General features: G+C 34.6%; 2 protein-coding genes across 15 annotated transcripts in view; both read right to left on the minus strand.

The window, feature by feature from the left end:
• Nucleotides 1-5,843, minus strand: part of agap1 (ArfGAP with GTPase domain, ankyrin repeat and PH domain 1) — a 348,474-nt gene extending 342,631 nt beyond the window's left edge. For all 6 annotated transcript variants that reach the window (XR_012407727.1, XR_012407728.1, XM_001921491.9 and 3 more), the window contains exon 1: nucleotides 4,795-5,843. Coding sequence is in view for 4 of the 6 variants with exons in the window: in XM_001921491.9 (XP_001921526.3) it covers nucleotides 4,795-4,957 (163 nt within the window). In the remaining 2 variants the exon portion in view is untranslated. The remainder of the gene's footprint in view (nucleotides 1-4,794) is intronic.
• A 1,292-nt stretch (nucleotides 5,844-7,135) lies between these two features.
• faimb (Fas apoptotic inhibitory molecule b) lies at nucleotides 7,136-17,868 on the minus strand. Of its 9 annotated transcripts, none has more exons than XR_012407308.1 (5): nucleotides 17,384-17,868; nucleotides 16,172-16,400; nucleotides 14,848-14,921; nucleotides 13,581-13,725; nucleotides 11,513-12,686 (listed from the first exon to the last, which is right to left on the minus strand). XR_012407308.1 is itself a non-coding variant. In XM_073952817.1 (4 exons), exons 1-4 carry the CDS (start codon nucleotides 17,495-17,497, stop codon nucleotides 8,836-8,838), a joined length of 432 nt encoding a protein of 143 aa, XP_073808918.1. In that variant the 5' UTR covers nucleotides 17,498-17,868; the 3' UTR covers nucleotides 7,136-8,835. The 9 variants fall into 9 exon arrangements, 4 of the variants coding, with proteins under 4 accessions (XP_073808918.1, XP_073808917.1, XP_005168767.1 ...); XR_012407312.1 differs by lacking the exon at nucleotides 13,581-13,725 and having other exon boundaries at nucleotides 11,513-12,252; nucleotides 12,522-12,654; nucleotides 14,677-14,921; XM_073952817.1 differs by lacking the exons at nucleotides 11,513-12,686; nucleotides 13,581-13,725 and adding an exon at nucleotides 7,136-8,874 and having other exon boundaries at nucleotides 14,872-14,921.
• Between the last annotated feature and the right edge of the window lie 22 nt (nucleotides 17,869-17,890).

Here is a 17,890-nt window from a genome sequence, read left to right on the forward strand (position 1 = left end):
GATATTTTGAAGAATACTGGTTGCAAGAACCCAGCCTTTTTAACTTCCAGCCTTTTAAAAAATATAGATTTTGCGTACTAAAGAAACATTATTGAACAAGAGAGAATAAAGAATGAAAATATTTTAATTTTGGATGAAACTCTCCCTTTAAAATGTACTTATGATATTTATTTTATACCTGTAAAAAGAACATAATAGAGGACAGTTTATAATAACAGACTTGTCAACGTAACTGAAAAAAAATCATTTTGTTTATTTATTATTTTATTCATTTTTAAAAAGTGTTTATCTTATATATATTTTCCTTTTTAAATCAATATTATATATAATAAATATAATATATACTTTATATATTATATTTTATAAATACATATTTTTTACAACACAACTGTAAAATCTGTGACATGCAGTAGAAATTATTGATATGGTAAGGGTAATCCAAGTTCATAATTTATTTAATATAGTTATCAAGGTCCAGAGGAAAAGGAAAAAAGTAATGAAATAAGATTAAGTCCATAATTTCTGAAGTAGTTCATTTCATTCATTGTATAAAGCCCTTTTTGCTGACTTTCCAGAGTAACTTGACTACCTATTTAAATAGCCATATCATTAAAAAGTATATTATTTATATGTTTTTATTATTTGTTTAATGAATATGTGTTACATCATCCACCCTTAACGAAGTTATTTTAAAGTAAAGACAGAACGAGACAGCCAACCCACCAACAAGTGGAAAAATTCTCATGCAAACATCAACACTTATTTATCTTCAGTCCTAACAAGTCTGTACCTGACATAAACATTTACAATTCCATGTCTTTATACAGACCTCAATCCAGATAGCTGAGCGATATTTATTAATTTTTTTAGCATGAATCAAAATTATGCAATGATTGGCAGTCACACAGACTAATAAAAGATTTGTACTGTTGTATATTGCCTGATAATACACTACTTGATTTTGGGTTGTCACACAAAAAAGATGTAGCATACTGCCAAAAATGACCATAGATATAATAAACAGCATTTGAGTGAAATGTTGATTATTTCTTAATAAAATTTAAAAGACTTATTTTAAAGCCATTTAAACTTCACAGATAATGACAGACAACCTCCCACCAACATACCAGTAATCTTCATGCAAACATCAACACTTATTTTATCTTCAGTCATTCCACAACAACACTGTACCAGACAAAAACAACCATCTACAATTCCAAGTTACAGTACAGACCTTACTTAAACATGTACATGACAACTTTTTGTTGTTGTTTTGCAAAATACACGCATACATTGTGGGATTCTGGACTGTCATCGATAAAAGATGAATTACTTGAAACAATCATGATGATTTCTTTGGTCGACTTATGGCTTCTCTCTTTGTGAGAGAGCTTCAAATGTGGCTATTGTTCCGGTGTTGCAACCAAAGAAAGCCTGTGAAATTGTTCTGACAGCATATTCTATGGCTGGCCCATATGAAAAAAAATCTCATTTCACGATAAAAGTCATCTCTCATATCCTAAAAATGATATATATAATGATGATATAGTACAATTTCTGTCAATTTAATCAATTAATAGTTTATATAGAGACCACACTTAAAGAACAATTTATTTTTTAGATTTTAAAACCCAGACATTTAATCTTTCATTTGTGATCATATTTCTCAATTTGTGTAGAAATTCAGGGCAGAGGTTTGATTGAAAATGTAGAAATATAAAATAAATAGTAATAAAATATAATAGTGTTGTCAAAACTGTCGATAAAATCAATAAATATTGATATACTGAAATATTTAAAATGAGAAAATCTTGCTTATGGTTAGTATGGATAATGACTATGCTCTTTCGCACTTTTCTCAACAAAAGAGAAATAAATAATTAATAATAATAATATTATATTAAAATTTTAACACCTTTGTTTTAATAAGAAAATAATATATAGACTAATATAATCGATGTATCTAATATGATCTAATATATCTAATATCTATATATCTATATAATGTCTATATAATCTAGTATTTATTGCCTTCTGGACTGATGACGTACCTGATATAATGATTATATGGTCATTTTTTTTTTGCATTTGCATGCCTTTAATGTTGCAGATTAACGCAAGTACAGACTGTAATAAACTCCCAGAATTTCACAACATGTTACTGTAATTTTTCACAGTAAATACATTAGTGTCACTTAACTAGATTTAACTGTTAATTTTTTATTTATTCAGAAAAAATTATTGTGAAATTAAGGCAGGCATCATGATTACAGCAAATTACTGTAAAAATTAGTATATCTTTTTCACCTTTCAAACAACATTAACATTTCATCCGACATAGAAATGAATACACATTAACTTTATGCTAGTACAGGCACTTTTTTGATATTTAGAAATATCACCAGAATTATTGTTATTACGAAGTGCCTTGCTGTGAATGTAATGCAATTATTAGCCAGAAGTTTACTGCAATTTTAAAGTTCAATAATTTACTGTGCATGGTATCAAAAATGATATTCATTCATTTTCTTAGTCCCTTTATTAATCTGGGCCCTGGGGTCGCCAAAGCGGAATGAACCGCCAACTTATCCAGCATGTTTTACGCAGCGGATGCCCTTCCAGCCGCAACCAATCACTGGGAAACACTCATACACTTCCATTCACACACAAACACTACGGACAATTTAGCTAACCCAATTCACCTGTATCGCATGTCTTTGGACTTGTAGAGGAAACCAGAGCACCAGGAGGAAACCCATGTGAACACGGGGAGAGTATTTAAACTCCACACAGAAACACCAACTGACCCAGCCGAGGCTCAAACCAGTGACCTTCTTGCTGTGAGGTGACAGCGCTACCCACTGCGCCACCATGCTGCCCATCGAAAATGATATTGAATATTGATATTTTGCAAGGAATTGTATCAAAGTTGGAAATTCCAGTAATGTGGCAACACTAAATATAATAGATGGTTCAAAAACTATTGATTAAAGGTTGAACATGAAAATTACAAATATCACTAAATAAAATCCTAAATGGGTGACGCAGTGGAGCAGTAGGTAGTGCTTTCGCCTCACAGCAAGAAGGTCGCTGGGTTACAGGTTCAAGCCTCGGCTGGGTCAGTTGGCGTTTCTGTGTGGAGTTTGCATGTTCTCCCTGCTTTCGCATGAGTTTCCTCCGGGTGCTCTGGTTTCCCCCACAGTCCAAAGACATGCGGTACAGGTGAATTGTTTAAGTTAAATTCTCCATAGTGTGTGTGTGTGTGTGTGTGTGTGTGTGTGTGTGTGTGTGTGTGTGTGTGTGTGTGTGTGTGTGTGTGTGTATGTTTCCCAGAGATGGGTTGCGGCTGGAAGGGCATCTGCTGCATAAAGATTTGCTGGATAAGTTGGCTGTTTATTCCGCTGTGGCGACCCCGGGTTAATAAAGGGACTAAGCCGACAAGAAAATGAATGAATGAAAATCCTTAATGAAAACATTGTACTCTCATGTTTTCAATGTTTTTAAGATGCTGTTATTCTTGCTTCTGTTTGCCTCCCCATATTGGTGTAATACTGAGCTCCTATAAATTACGAAAAAGTATTAGCATAACAACAAAATTTGTGAAAGCATAAAATAAACGCTAGAGAATAATATAAAGCAATAGACTTTTTATTTTGTCCATATGATTTATACATTGTCATATTCCACAACCCTAGAGTGTTTGCTAATTAGACTCATATCAACTGAATAATAAATAAATATGGAACAATAAATAATGTATTAATCAACATGACACGGTTCTAGAACTTACTGTACACACCAAAGCTCTCTGCAAAACTCCCATGATCCCTAGTTGGCTTTTTATCACCTAGTCTGGAATTGAATTCTTTTTCTATCCTAACTTGCTTTGCTTCAAATGTGCCATCGTAGAAGAGTTGACATTCAGTACATGTAGAAACCAAGATTATATAGATCAATAGATCACAGGATGGCTGAATCTGCAAAAGGCTTTAATGTCAATCAATGACAGCGCAATCTATCAAACACACTGTGTATCTACACAACCTGGCTATTTCTGTAAACCTTAATATAGAATATCCTAAAGAAAAAAACACCACCTTCAAGTTTGACTCAAGCCCCTTTCACACTTACATCATGAGTGAAGCTGAAACCCTGGTCATCTTCAAGACAAGGAAATGGTTTAAAGAACTAATACATCAAGTGTAGAGATGACGATCACACATCTCTGCAAGTCCAAAAACAGATTCTCTTGAGATGAGAACTAGCAATCACCCTTTGGATTGCAATCCCATAATTCATTATGTAACATAATCCTCATTATGGATTTTTTTTTTCAAAATTAAACTTAGATAGTAGATAGGACTTTCTTAAAGAGCATGTTTGTTTATTGTCTTATCCAATATTCACCTTGTGTTTTCCACCACTGACAGGACAAAGGGGGGTGGGGGGGGGGTCTGAAAACTGGCTCTGACAGGAGTATCTGATTGAGATAAAGTTGGTTTTATATTCGCACATTCTGACATTTTCCTTAATAATAAAATTTCAGAAATGTATTAATTGCAAAATCGACATAGTGAAATAAAATTAGCAGACAATGACTATCAAAGTACAACATGGTTAACAGTCAGTGCTGATGTTGTTGTTTTTTTAGTCATACATGTAATTTCAGATCGAATATTAAAAAGTATCATGGTAAAAACTATAGGGACAATGTCACTGAACGAATGTGCGAATATATAACCAACTTTACCTCAGCGGATTTCTGCAGGGTCCAAACGCCCTTGCTGTCCTTACCTTCAATGGCAATGACGTGCTCTCGGATCTGATTCTGCAGCAGAGGATCCTCCACCCGCTCCAGCAGCTCGTAGATGCAATAGATGTTGGGATGGACGGACTCGAACCTCTGTATCTCCCCCCTGATCGCGGCTGAGTTCGCCAGGTGCTGCTGATAATTCATGTTTGCAATGTGATCTCTCCTCCAACGGAACCCGATATGCAATTATCTAAAGAGTGTTTGCAGATGATTTGGGGACACGGATATACTGCAAACACGTAAACACAGGAGCGAGATCAGATGTCCACATGAGGTCTGTGGTCAGCTCCAACGATTTTTGGTCAAAACCAAACAAAAACAAACTAGAATGTTCCCAAATGTTTGTATGATACAGATGGCAGACGTTAAATGTCAGGCTTTCAATCACCCAAACTAACGTCTTGCAGCGGCTTTAATATCAGTGCGTGTAATATTTGGATATATGTGTATCACAACAGAAGTCCAGACGCTGAAGGGAGATCTGCAGCTGTCCGGGTCTGAAATCCCAGGATACAGTCATAAGCCCCATATCCTCATAAATACAGCATAAAAACACAGTAGCTCCCCCAAATCACCATGCAGCGGACTATAATAGGCAAGAGAAGGCCATCTGAAGTCTACGGTCCGAGGCGAGAAGAGTCCACATGGTCGTCTCTGGCAGTGAGCTCCACACACAGTCCCCGGTTTCAGCGGCGAAGGGGTTGAAGCGAAGATTAATTATTAAAATTCAAACTCGGCGAGAAACTACAGTTCGCACTAACGAGCTGAACACGGCGTATGTGTTCAGAGCACAGTCAAGTCGCGCTCTCCTGTTGTTCACTTCGGCTCATGCTGACATTACAACCGCTGAACTACTTTCTGTGGTTCTCGATCCCAAACCACAAAACCATAGACATACGTCACGCTCTACGAGATAGTATCGCCGGGGAGGTTTTCGGACAGCTCTCTTGTTTTATCCGCAAAGATGGGTGCATTCCCTTTCCTCCCGCACTGAGGTCCGTCCCGTCTGTATCCTCTCAAACATCATTGCGCCTGCTCCTTCCTTTGGACGTTTCCTACTGGAAAAACGTCGGCGCTTTAGACAGTCATCCAGGTCGTAGCTGCGCTAGTTCTGCGCAGGCCGTTGTTGTAAATACGGGTCGCCACAGACTGGATGGGGCGCTATAGAACGCACTTATCTTACAGTGAACATATGTTCGAGGCTGACCGGCGGGCCCAGCAAACCGTTTGAATGAATTGCTGTTCTCGGCTCTCAGATATGACCTCAGAGTCTTATGATAACGTAGGTGTGACACTAGTAGGGTTTGTATCCAATAAAGGTTAAACATGTGCAGGTTTTACTGGCGAACAGACATGAACTTAAGGTAAGATGTGACTTAAAAACAATGTATCATTGATTCATATTTAGCATGATGATAAATCAGCCAAATTTATAATGTGGGAATTTAACTTTTATTTGTTTTATTTATTTCGTTTCGTTTTATTTAATTTCCTTTAAGTTTTTATATATATATATATATATATATATATATATATATATATATATATATATATATATATATATATATATATATATATAGTATTTTAGAGCATTTTAAAATATAAAAATGTTTAAAATATTCAAAATATCAAAAGTTTGTGACTTCTGTATTCATTTGTTGGGGATGAAGATGAATTATTCCCCCACATATTGATTTCTTAATTTTCCTTAAGGTAAAACACTGGTATGAAAACATGGTGTATTTTTGTTATTTTGACCAACTTGTTTTATGCAAAACTGATCTAACAACATTTTAAATGTAAAAGAAATGTCATTAGTAGTTTACAGAATTGAAAAATAGATATATATTACTCAAACACAAAACTAAATCTAGGGAAACTGAGAACGGATTTACATCTTCTTTTTGAAGATATTGTTATTTTCACTTCTGCTAACTGCATTTCACAGGCTCTGTATTTGTACACTGCTCAATAAAATTGAATTTAATAGCCATATATTATAACAGTATAGTGATGAGCCAACCCATTATTACCTATCAAATATTCTTGACGATCTTATAACAAGGCCATATATTGTCTCCAAGATCAGAAGGCAAGTAAACAGTCAGATCTAGTAATCAGTGTGTTGGATTAGAAATGGGCCAGAATAAAGATCTGGACTTGTCTTTGACAAGGCCCAATTTGTTATTTCAAGGTGAATGGGTCAGAATATAATTGTAAAAGTTAAAGTCTGCATGAAATCAAAAGTTGCAATGTTTATTTTGCATGCACACATTGTTAGTTTTAAAGTGAACAAAAAAATCCATGCAAAATCCATAAAAATCTTTGTTTTGGTAATCTTTATTCAAATCACCATTTGCTATCACTTTGGAACGGCAGTCCTTCTCTGATGATGTCAGTTTGATGACTTGGGCAAAATACGCCTAGGAGGAGTGAGAAATTAAAACCCCTGCCTCCTACTCAATATTCCATTTCAGCTGGAAATACATCATCATACTGAGATAAAGGTCTTCTGGTCCAACCCAACAGAAGGTTTACAGTGGTGCAAGTCACACAAAAGTGTAATGATTGTTTTAGGAGGAAAATGTCATAATGCACAGTGAAACAGCATGCATGGGGCTGCCGAGCCAATAAGAGCTTAACTGTTTATGTAGACCCATGTCCACCATGAAGGCTCTATACTGCAATTGCGTAAGCATCAAAACTGAAAAATTTACAAAGAGTGAGAGTTGTCTTGGGCCAGACAGTGTCTTCAGACATCTTTTGCTATATCTGCGCAGGATTTTGTACAAAGACGATTTTTGCAGAATGGTTATGAGTAGAAACTAAATTAAAATTTAAAAACATGACATTTTAACTATAGTATTCAAGGTTTACAATGCAAATCCAATTAGAACCACATGTTTGGTAAACAAAGTAAGTGTCATATATTTAGAAAGTTACAAACCATATTGTACTTAAACCATAAAACACTTGCATATTATTCAATAACATTATGGAAATTAATATAAAAATGCACTGTAAAAATGTTTGGGCTCCACACAATCGATTTAAGTTGGGAGAACATGAAGGAATTAAGTTTAAGCTTAAGTATTTTAAGTAAGTTTGAACACACAGCAAACATATTTTTTGAGTGTGAAAAAATATATATTTACATACATTTTCGTATGTAAATAAATTGAATGTAGATAAACCTTGGCTCAGCTCTTTCATGTGAACATAACAGCACTGAAAAAAACAATTTATTTGATTTACTTAAATTTTTTTAAAGTAAGTGGTTGCAAATTTCGGTCAGTTGGCGTTTTTGTGTGGAGTTTGAATGTTCTCCCTGCGTTCGCATGGGTTTCCTCCGGGTGCTCCAGTTTCCCCCACAAGTCAAAAGACATGCAATACAGGTGAACTGGGTAAGCTAAATTGTCCGTATAGTGTGTGTGTGTGTGTGAAAGAGTGTGTATGGGTTTCCCAGTGATAGGTTGCGGCTGGAAGGGCATCCGCTGCGTAAAAACATGTTGGATAAGTTGGTGGTTCATTCCGCTGTGACGACCCCAGATTAATAAAGGGACTGAGTCGAGAAGAAAATGAATGAATGAATGAATGGTTGCAAACTATTTATACGTGCTGAATTGAAACAAACAAATGAAATTTAGTAATGTTCGACTTTATTTGTTTGTTTAAATTCAGCCCTTATAAATTGTTAGCAACAACAAACCTTAAAAAATGTACTAAATCCAATGAATCATTTTATTTTTAGTGTGTGACATGTGCTGTACATAAATATTGTTGTAAACCAGGTGCACCCCTTTTATCTGGTGGAAGGAGTGCTTTCAACAAGATGATCCCTGCAACATTACACACGATATTCAGGGTTGCTTTGAAGACCATGATGAAAAGGTGTTGCCCTGACCTCCAGATTCCCAACTGAGCATCTGTGGGATGTGCTGAACCAACAAGTTTGATCCATGGCAGCTTCATCACGCAAGCTACAGGATCTGCTGCCAGTGGTGCCAGAAAACAGGGCACCTTCACAGTTCTCGTAGAGTCCATGCCTCACTAGGTCTGCGCTGTTTTGGCAGCATGCAAAAGACCAACAGCTTATTAGACAGGTGGTCATAATGTGTGCCTCATCTGTGTATAAACTGTCATTAAAGGGTTCACTTCAGCAACAAAAAAAAAATCCTGATAATTTACTCCTCCTTTGTCATACAAGATTTTTTTAGCTTTCTTTGGTAAAAAAGAAATTAAAGTTTTCTCATCATTTAATGTTTCAAACCTTTGTGTTTCTTCTGTTGAACACATATAAGAGATTTTGAAGAAAGATAAACACCTGTAACCTGTATTTCTTCAAAATATCTTCTTTTGTGTTCAACAGAAGAAAGAAACTCATAAAGGTTTAGAACCACTTGAGGGAAAGTAAATAGTGGAAAAAAAAATAGTTTTTGGGTGAACTATCCCTTTAAGGATTTTGACAGAAACATGCAGGACTTCTGGTGCTCAGTGGTTTGATGGTTGAGTTGTTTGGTTCAATGCAGCTTTAAGAGTCTCTAAATATCCTAGCCAAGAAATTAGGGTCTTGCATAACAAAAAGATCATTCTTTTTTTTTTTTAAATAAATAACGTATGTAGTTTTTAACCACAAAAAGTTTGTTTTGGAAAGCAAAATCATATATTTTAATTTTTTTTAAAGAAAATGACTGATTATTTTGTTAAGTAAGACTCTTACTCGTTGGCTAGGTTATTTTGGCTTGAATAAAAACAGTTTTAATTTTTTAAACACCATTGTAAGGACAAAATTATTAGCCCCTTTAAGCTAATTTTTTTTTCGATAGTCTACAGAACAATTTATCGTTATACAATAACTTGCCTAATTACCTTAACCTGCCTAGTTAACCTAATTAACCAAGTTAAGCCTTTAAATGTCACTGTAAGCTGTATAAAAGTGTCTTAAAAAATATCTAGTCAAATATTATTTACTGTCATCATGGCAAAGATAAAATAAATAAGTTATTAAAAATGAGTTATTACAACTATTATGATTAGAAATGTGTTGAAAAAAAAATCTTCTCTCCGTTAAACAGAAATTGGGTGGAAAAATAAACAGGGGGGCTACTAATTCTGACTTCAACTGTGCATACATAATATTACATATAGTTTTTATTGTCCTTAACTTAAAGCAGTGTTTCTCAACCACGATCCTGGAGGACCACTAACACTGCATGTTTTGATGTCTCCTTTGTCTGTCACACCCACAACAGGTCTTTAAGTCTCTGCAAATGAGCTGATTATCAGAATCGGGTGTGTTTAGTTAAGGACCCATGAAAAATGTGCAGAGCTGGCCCTCCAGGAACGTGAGAAACACTGACTTAAAGAGATAGTTAAGACAAAAATTATAATTTACTCAATGTTTACTTACCCTCAAGTGTTTCTAAATGTTTGCGTTCTTTCTTATGTTAAACACAAAAGAAGCTATTTTGAAGAATGCTGAAAATTTGTAACTATTGATTTCGATAGTGAGAAAAACAAATACTTACTATGTAAGTCAATGGTTACAGGTTTCCAACATTTCTCAAAATATCTCATTATGTGTTTAACAGAATAATAGAAACTCATGAAGGTTTGAAACAAGTAAATGGGTCAACTATCTCTTTAAGTGAAGAAGTCAAAACCGCTGTGATTCCAGCATATTGCTTTTGATGAAAAAAGACTAATAATAATAGACATTAAGTTTAAATTACTGAATAGTAAATCCATTACTCACATTAAAATTAACACTATCAACATGCCACTTTGGTTTTTCTGTCTTCATTATGCATTGAGGACAATTTGCAGTGCAACCGGAAAGTATTCATAGTGCTTCACTTTTCCCCCATTTTTTATGTTACAGCCTTATTTCAAAATGGATTAAATTAATTTATTTCCTCAAAATTCTACAAACAATACCCTTTAATGACAAAGTGAAAAAAGATTTTAAGATCTCTCCAGAGATGTTCAATAGGATTTAGGTCTGGGTTCTGGCTGGGCCACTCAAGGACATTCACGAGTTGTTGTGAAGCCACTCCATTAATATTTTGGTGGTGTGCTTTGGGTCATTGTCCTACTGGAAGATGAATCGTCGCCCCAGTCTGAGGTCAAGAGCACTCTTAAGCAGGTTTTCATTCAAATTGTGGAGAAAGTGAAGCACTATGAATACTTTCCGGATGCACTGTATGCCAAGGGTTTAATTCTATATCTTGTGAATTATCTTCATTTTCAAAAATGCAATCATTTGAAGATATTATTTAAGAACATTTATAAAATGGGTGAAGGTAAGATCTATAAGGTTTCAATTCAATTCATCTTTATTTCTATAGGGCTTTTACAAATGTAGATTGTGTCAACATAACATAGAAGTTCTAGTAAATTGCAATTGAAACTGCATGTGTCGGTCCAGTTTTCAAAGTTAAGTTTAGTTTAGTTCAGTGTGGTTTAATTTTTACTGCTGAAAGTCCAAACAATGAAGAGTAAATCAATCGGTGTGTAGCTGCTCTATATGGGTAAAAACAAAGAATTCCAGTCATCTTGCCTCAACGTCGTCTTATGCCATCTGATAAAGTAAACATGTTTGTTTGTTTGTGTCACGTTATCATAATCAAATAAAACGTGGATGATTAAGATACTTTAAGACCCTTAACACCTTGAAATGTTCTTGTCCACACTGAACAATTGCCAACATATTGGATTTATTGAGGAAGAAAAAATCAATTCAGTGCCATCTGTATCTAATTGTGCTAAAGTACACTGTTGCTAAATGTCTTGCACAGCTGAATTCTATTAGCCTCCATTTCACTCAATGGCCTCTTCTATCCTGATCCCATCCACCAGTAAGGAATGAACTATTCCGTTTCTCTTTCGTCCACTAGTTGTTGCCTTAATGTAGCATTCATGGTCCCCCAGTGCAAAGTGTGTCTCTGATCCGTTCTCTGTAAACTCTCCCTGCACACATCAATAAAATCAATAAACACAGGCCTGTAACACAAGAACAAGTCATGGTAATGCTTATGAAAAATATATATCACTTGACTCAGACTTGTATAGTTCCCTAAAATAAAAACCTCATTCCCATTTACTCACACTAAAGTGGTCCTAGCTTTTATGAATTTCATTCTTCTGTTAAACACTAAATAAGATATATCGAAGAGTGTTGGGAAAAACATTGAGATCCACAGAAGAAACAAAAAATATTATGGAAGTTCAATACTATGGAAGTTTCCATACAAAGATGTGAATTAGACCCATGCGCAAAACTGGAATCTTTAACATTTAAATTAAACAGTTTCCATCCAATAAGTAAAAAAAAAAGAAAAACATTACTTCCTGATAGACTGGCAACAAATATTGAAAAGAAAAGTGAAATTTGCAGTAGGAGAAGCCACTTTGTACGGTGGCCGAGGGAGCTTAATGTGCTGCAATTTAAGAAAACACGTGCAATTGCAAAAACACCAGCAAATTAAGATAAGATCTTCATCAGTTTGACAGCACACATGCTGCAAATTCTCACGACGCAAACTAATTTTTAAAAAACACGCTGCATTTTCTTACAACACAACAGAAATGTTTCAAGGAAACACTAAAACGTGACGGACTGGCAATTACGTTTTTTTGTAATTGTATGTGTTTTCTTAAATTGCAGCACGTTAAGCTTTCTCGCCACCGTAACTTTGGGCCTTTTTACCTTATGCAATAAATTACTAATATTACAATCAAATCCAGAATACAACAAATTATTGTGAATGTCACAGTTACATCCTGTGACATGATACTAATGTAATTTACAGTGAAAAATTACAGTAAGATTTTGTGAAATTCTGGGATATTTTTACAGTGTGGCTTTTGGCAACTGTATCTGCCTGCGGACATCAAGGCCCCTATCATACACTTAGTGCAATGTGGCACAAGGCGCGACACAATTGTTGTTTGCTAGTTACAGCTTGGCACAAGAGTCGTTTTGACATTTTGCGCCATGCTGTTTAAATAGCAAAAGCATTTGTGCTCATATGTGCGCCCATAGGTGTTCTGGTCTAAAAAGGGAGATGTGTTGAGCCACATTTCGGCGTTGCTATTTTAAGAAACTATAATAAATGAGAATCTGATTGGTTCTTTCTGTAACCACACCTATAACTCATTAAGAAAATAAGCTCAACCCTTTTAGATCATGCGTCACGGCGCAAAGCGGATTTTTCCATCCTTAGCAAAAGTGGATTCTGGCACACCCTTAATGCGTTTGCACCCTGCGCTTTGCGCATGGATCGTCAAAATAGAGCCTCAAGACTTGGGCGTAACATACATGAATGTGGCGTAACTTGTAGTAAGTTAGAAAAGCATAACTTACAGTTACTAAAAGTCTACCAGAGGAGGTCAAGCCTTCTCATTTATGGCTCCTAAACTCTGGAATAGCCTTCCTGATAATGTCCGAGGCTCAGGCACACACAATGGATCACATAACAGTATGATGCACAATTGTGCTCCACGCAAGTGAGCGGGCTTGACAACCACCTGTAGGACACTCTCCTGCGGTCTTAATAATTCAGACGTTTTGTTAAAAATACTCATATGCTTTACATCTTTGTTTCTTTGTTTATTTGTATAACTACTATTTTTATTTATAGCACTTCATTTTTGCATCTCGTTTAAATACACTATGTACAGCAGCTACGCTAATTATTTTCTTTATTCTCTATTTCCACTTGGGGATACTACATGAACAGATACATCATTTATAACTACTATATACACATAAAAATAAGAGTTATGAGTAACATATAAGAGTATTATATTTACATTAAGAAATTGACATATAAGAGTAAATATAGAGTTCATAGCGATGCAAACATTAAGCAATATTCAAAAAATGTGCATAAAAATACAAGTGGTGCTCGCTGCAGAGCCATTTGGGCGAGCTGAGCTCCAGCGAGGAGGAGCTTGAGCTTGAGCTCCACCTTTTTTGCACTTCTTCTACGAGTAATGTCACTGGGGGTAGGGTTAGGGGTGGGGTTGGTGTACGCATTAAAACAGCTTACAGGAGGCAGAACGAGAGCTCATGCTCCCCCTCGCTGGAGCTCAGCTCTGCTCAAATGGCTCTGCAGCGAGCACCCTCTCTAAAAATAGGTGGATAGATACATAGCTTTTGGCTGTTTTTTTCCCACCATTCTTCAGTATATCTTTTTTGCTTTGTGTTCAGTGGAAGAAAGCCAAAGAGGTTTGGAACAAATGGAGGATGAGACTGAGAGTAAATGATGACAGAATTTTAATTTTAGGGTAAACTATCGACCCAGCCGAATCTAATTCTAGCTCATTCATACAAAAACATGGAGGCCTGCAATCAAACCAGGATGAGCATGCATGTGCTTAAAAATGTACAAATGCAATCATAAAAATCAATACAAATTTGCCACTAAATCAAAAAGTTACGAATTGCTGTGAGATTTTGTTGGATTCTTCCATCAAACTAAAGGCCAGTGTTAGTTTGAAAAAATATCTGTTAATTAACAGTTTTCGTATTTGTTTTCCATTTATTTACGGTTGTGAATTGCATTATGGGACCTTGATGGCCACCGTGCCACCCATCTAGGAAAGGAGTAAGAGTAGGGGTGGAAGCGGGGATTCTTCAAAACGAAGATGTTATATGGAACTTAGGGTGGCTTAGGAATCTGATTGGTGAATCATAAATTGAATAATGCAGAACCGGCTGCAAGCAGTCATAAGCATGTGATCCTCTCGAAATTAGTTTATAAATGAACTTTACTTAGTAGTTTGAAATAATAATATAATGTATAAGAAGTGATATAGAAAGAAATAAACACAGACAATATATCACTTTAAACTATTACAAATAGAAATAAAAGTCACTTTTTGTAACTTTTCAGGGTTAAAAGTTGTTGGAAGAAAGATTAAGGTCTCATAATGCAATTCAAAAGCATAAATTAACAGGGGGGATTAAAAAAATAAAAATATGATTCACAAAAAATGGAAAAATGCTAATTTAAGGATGTTCTTTTTACCTGTACGTTATTATAAGCACTCACCATAGTCTCCAGTTTCTGTCCATTGCACCAAACATCCATAGTGTCTTTCTCTAAAGTGAAACAGAAGGAAACTGTGATTTGCAAAAGGGTTGTCATAAGTGTCAAAGCTGTCTGATCTCTGTATGAAAGCAGGCTAAATGTTAGAAGAGAACAATGTAATTTAACTCTTTAATGCCTCAAACCTCCATATATGCTGATCTCTGTATAACAAACCCACCACATGAAATAATACTATTGTCATTTATACCTGAATTGATCTGTTGTGGACATTCTATATTTTCTGTGATAAAACAACAACTATAGGAATATAAACAAATTACCTAAAACTGTAGTTTTTACAACTATAGGGTATATTGATAGACGATACACCTCTAGAGAAGTAAAAAAAAAAACTATAATACAGTATGTTTATCAGTTTACTAGTTTACAGTTCACTAGTTACTGCTACAGCATGCTGTAGCATTCATGAACAAAGTACTGGTAATATTACAATATATACATTACACTGTAAACTACACAGTATTTAACTGTAATATGATCTGTATTTTACTGTAGGAGAGCTATGCCGTATGTTACTGTTTTTTAAAGTTGCATTGTGAAAATTACTGTATATTTTACAGTAAATATATACATTTAATACTTTAAATACATATACAGTGAGATAAAGAGTGCTGTAAATGTAAATACATATTTTTTGCTGTAATTGATTTACAGTAAGTTACTGGTGAAGTGCTGCCAGTAAGTTACAGTAGATTCTACAGGAAAGTATTAACAGTGTATAATACACTTTACCATATTCAAAAGCACTATAGTATTTATTATAAACTACTATAGTATTTTCTTTTGTGGGCCCTTTCAAACACTCAGAAATAGAAGTACAAAAGCTGTCACTGGAGCGGTACCTTTTTAAAGGGTAGACTTTTGTATTTTACAGCTGCACATTAGTATCTTTGTAATACATCTTTGTACCTTATGAGCTACAGATTTGTACTTTTTTAGTATTAATTTGTACCTTTGCATTAATATGGACCTGTTAGGAACAAAAATGTTACCGCTCCAGTGACAGTTTTTGTACCTTTATTTCTGAGAGTGTATTAACTCCAAATGTGTGGAATAGTCTATTATATTACGTGAAATTAAAGTCTCTTTGTTTTATTCTGGCTCTCTTATTTAAAAACCTTTAATCTAGTCATTCTGTGCTAACAATCTGGCAACCTGACAATAACAAAAGCCTTCAATTACATGAAAGAACAATATTTTTGCTTTATAAATCGAGAGGTGTGTTTTCCACAGAGCTTACCTAGAACTATCCTGTAATCGGCACCATCCAGCTTCATAACCCATGTTTTGGAAATTTTTGATCGGTTGTCCAGAAATGTTTGCAGACTTTTTCCGTTGATCTCCAGCGTGTACTCATAGGAAAACCCAGTGATGGCCTCAATAGTTATGGTTGCTTTTGCATCTGTACAGCCAACAGGGAATGTTTCTTTGCCCACCAATTTGAACATCCAGTCTCTCCTCAACACCTCCTTTAAAATAAGACTTTATAAGGCTTCATGCAGTTATTTGATATTTTAAAATTCATTTCAATATATTGAACTATCTTAATATAATATTTGAAATATTTGTTCAAATAAAAGGTCACACAAACAAGAAGGTTTCATTAATTAATGTATTTACTAAAATTAACTAATTATATCAATACTTGCACAGCATTTACTAATGTTAGCCAATCAATTATTAACATCCAACTTGAGGCTTGTTAACATTACTTAATACATTGCGAGCAACATAACCTAATAATGTACAGCTTTATATTCATTAACTAATGTTAACTAACAAGACCAAATACTGTAATAAATGTATTCTTCATTGTTTGTTTAAATTACTAAATGCATAACATTAACACATACAATCTTATTTTAAAAGTGTTACCAAATAAAAACATTATTAATTTATTAAAAAATGTTCATTCAATGATGAGACGAAACATCAAATTTTTGTGGAAATTAAATAAAATTTACAAAAGTGATTTTATAAACAGAAATAACTTTTGTAGGGAAACTACAAAAACAAAATGTGCATCAACAATTGTTACAAAATAATTCAGAGTATAATTCATATTCTGACCTTAATAATATATTTATTAAAATAGCCGATGTTATGTTAAAGTTAATAAATACATTAAAATAGCAATTACTGTTGCATAGAATCATGAACAGAGTACTTTATTGTCAAAAGATTGCTGTTCTAATCTAAATATGCCTGTCAAGATTTCTTTGGTGTATAAACTGCCTTCTGTAGCCTAAATCATGGTAAAAATGCATGATAGTTTAATATTGTTTGCTCATTTAAAAAATAAATAAATAAAAAGGGCACAACCTAACGTGCTTGTTTGTGGATGTATGCAATGCAGAACAGATTTGATAACATCAATTATATGATTTATGATAATATTAATGTATAAAATGCTAAATTAATCAATTTACAACTGGAAAATACTCACTCTCACCTTTCCATTAATATAAATGACACGTTTTCCTGTCGTTGATCCGTGTTCAAACTCAATTCGGTAAAGCCCATCGCTCAGGGACACATCCCACGCTCCCACAATGTCTCCGGACATGCTCAGATGTTTTCAGATCCAAACTGCACAGGTCTACAGTATTTTTATTTCCATATAATGTTTTAGCCTGAGCCTGGTCATAATAATCTTCATCATGTGTAACTGCCGATTAAATCTCTGTATATTCTTGAGGAGTTTGCCATCCCATGCTCGCTCAGCAACAAGTGGCATTAGTGTAAGAGGCTTACCTTAAGCAGAGAGTGTTTGAGGATGCTTGCAGGCGAATACGCTGCAAGAATATTTAAAAATAGGAACAAAAAACATCTAATATGAAATGAAATATAATAAATTAAATTCTGGGTTCTGCCAATAGATGGCAGTCCTCTCTATTTCTCTCTCCCTCTTACATAAAAAGCCTGATTTAGCATATAATCGTCAAAATGAATGAATAAA

The sequence above is a fragment of the Danio rerio genome, chromosome 6 (assembly GCF_049306965.1).
Source record: "Danio rerio strain Tuebingen ecotype United States chromosome 6, GRCz12tu, whole genome shotgun sequence".
In the NCBI taxonomy this organism is placed as follows: Eukaryota; Metazoa; Chordata; class Actinopteri; order Cypriniformes; family Danionidae; genus Danio; species Danio rerio.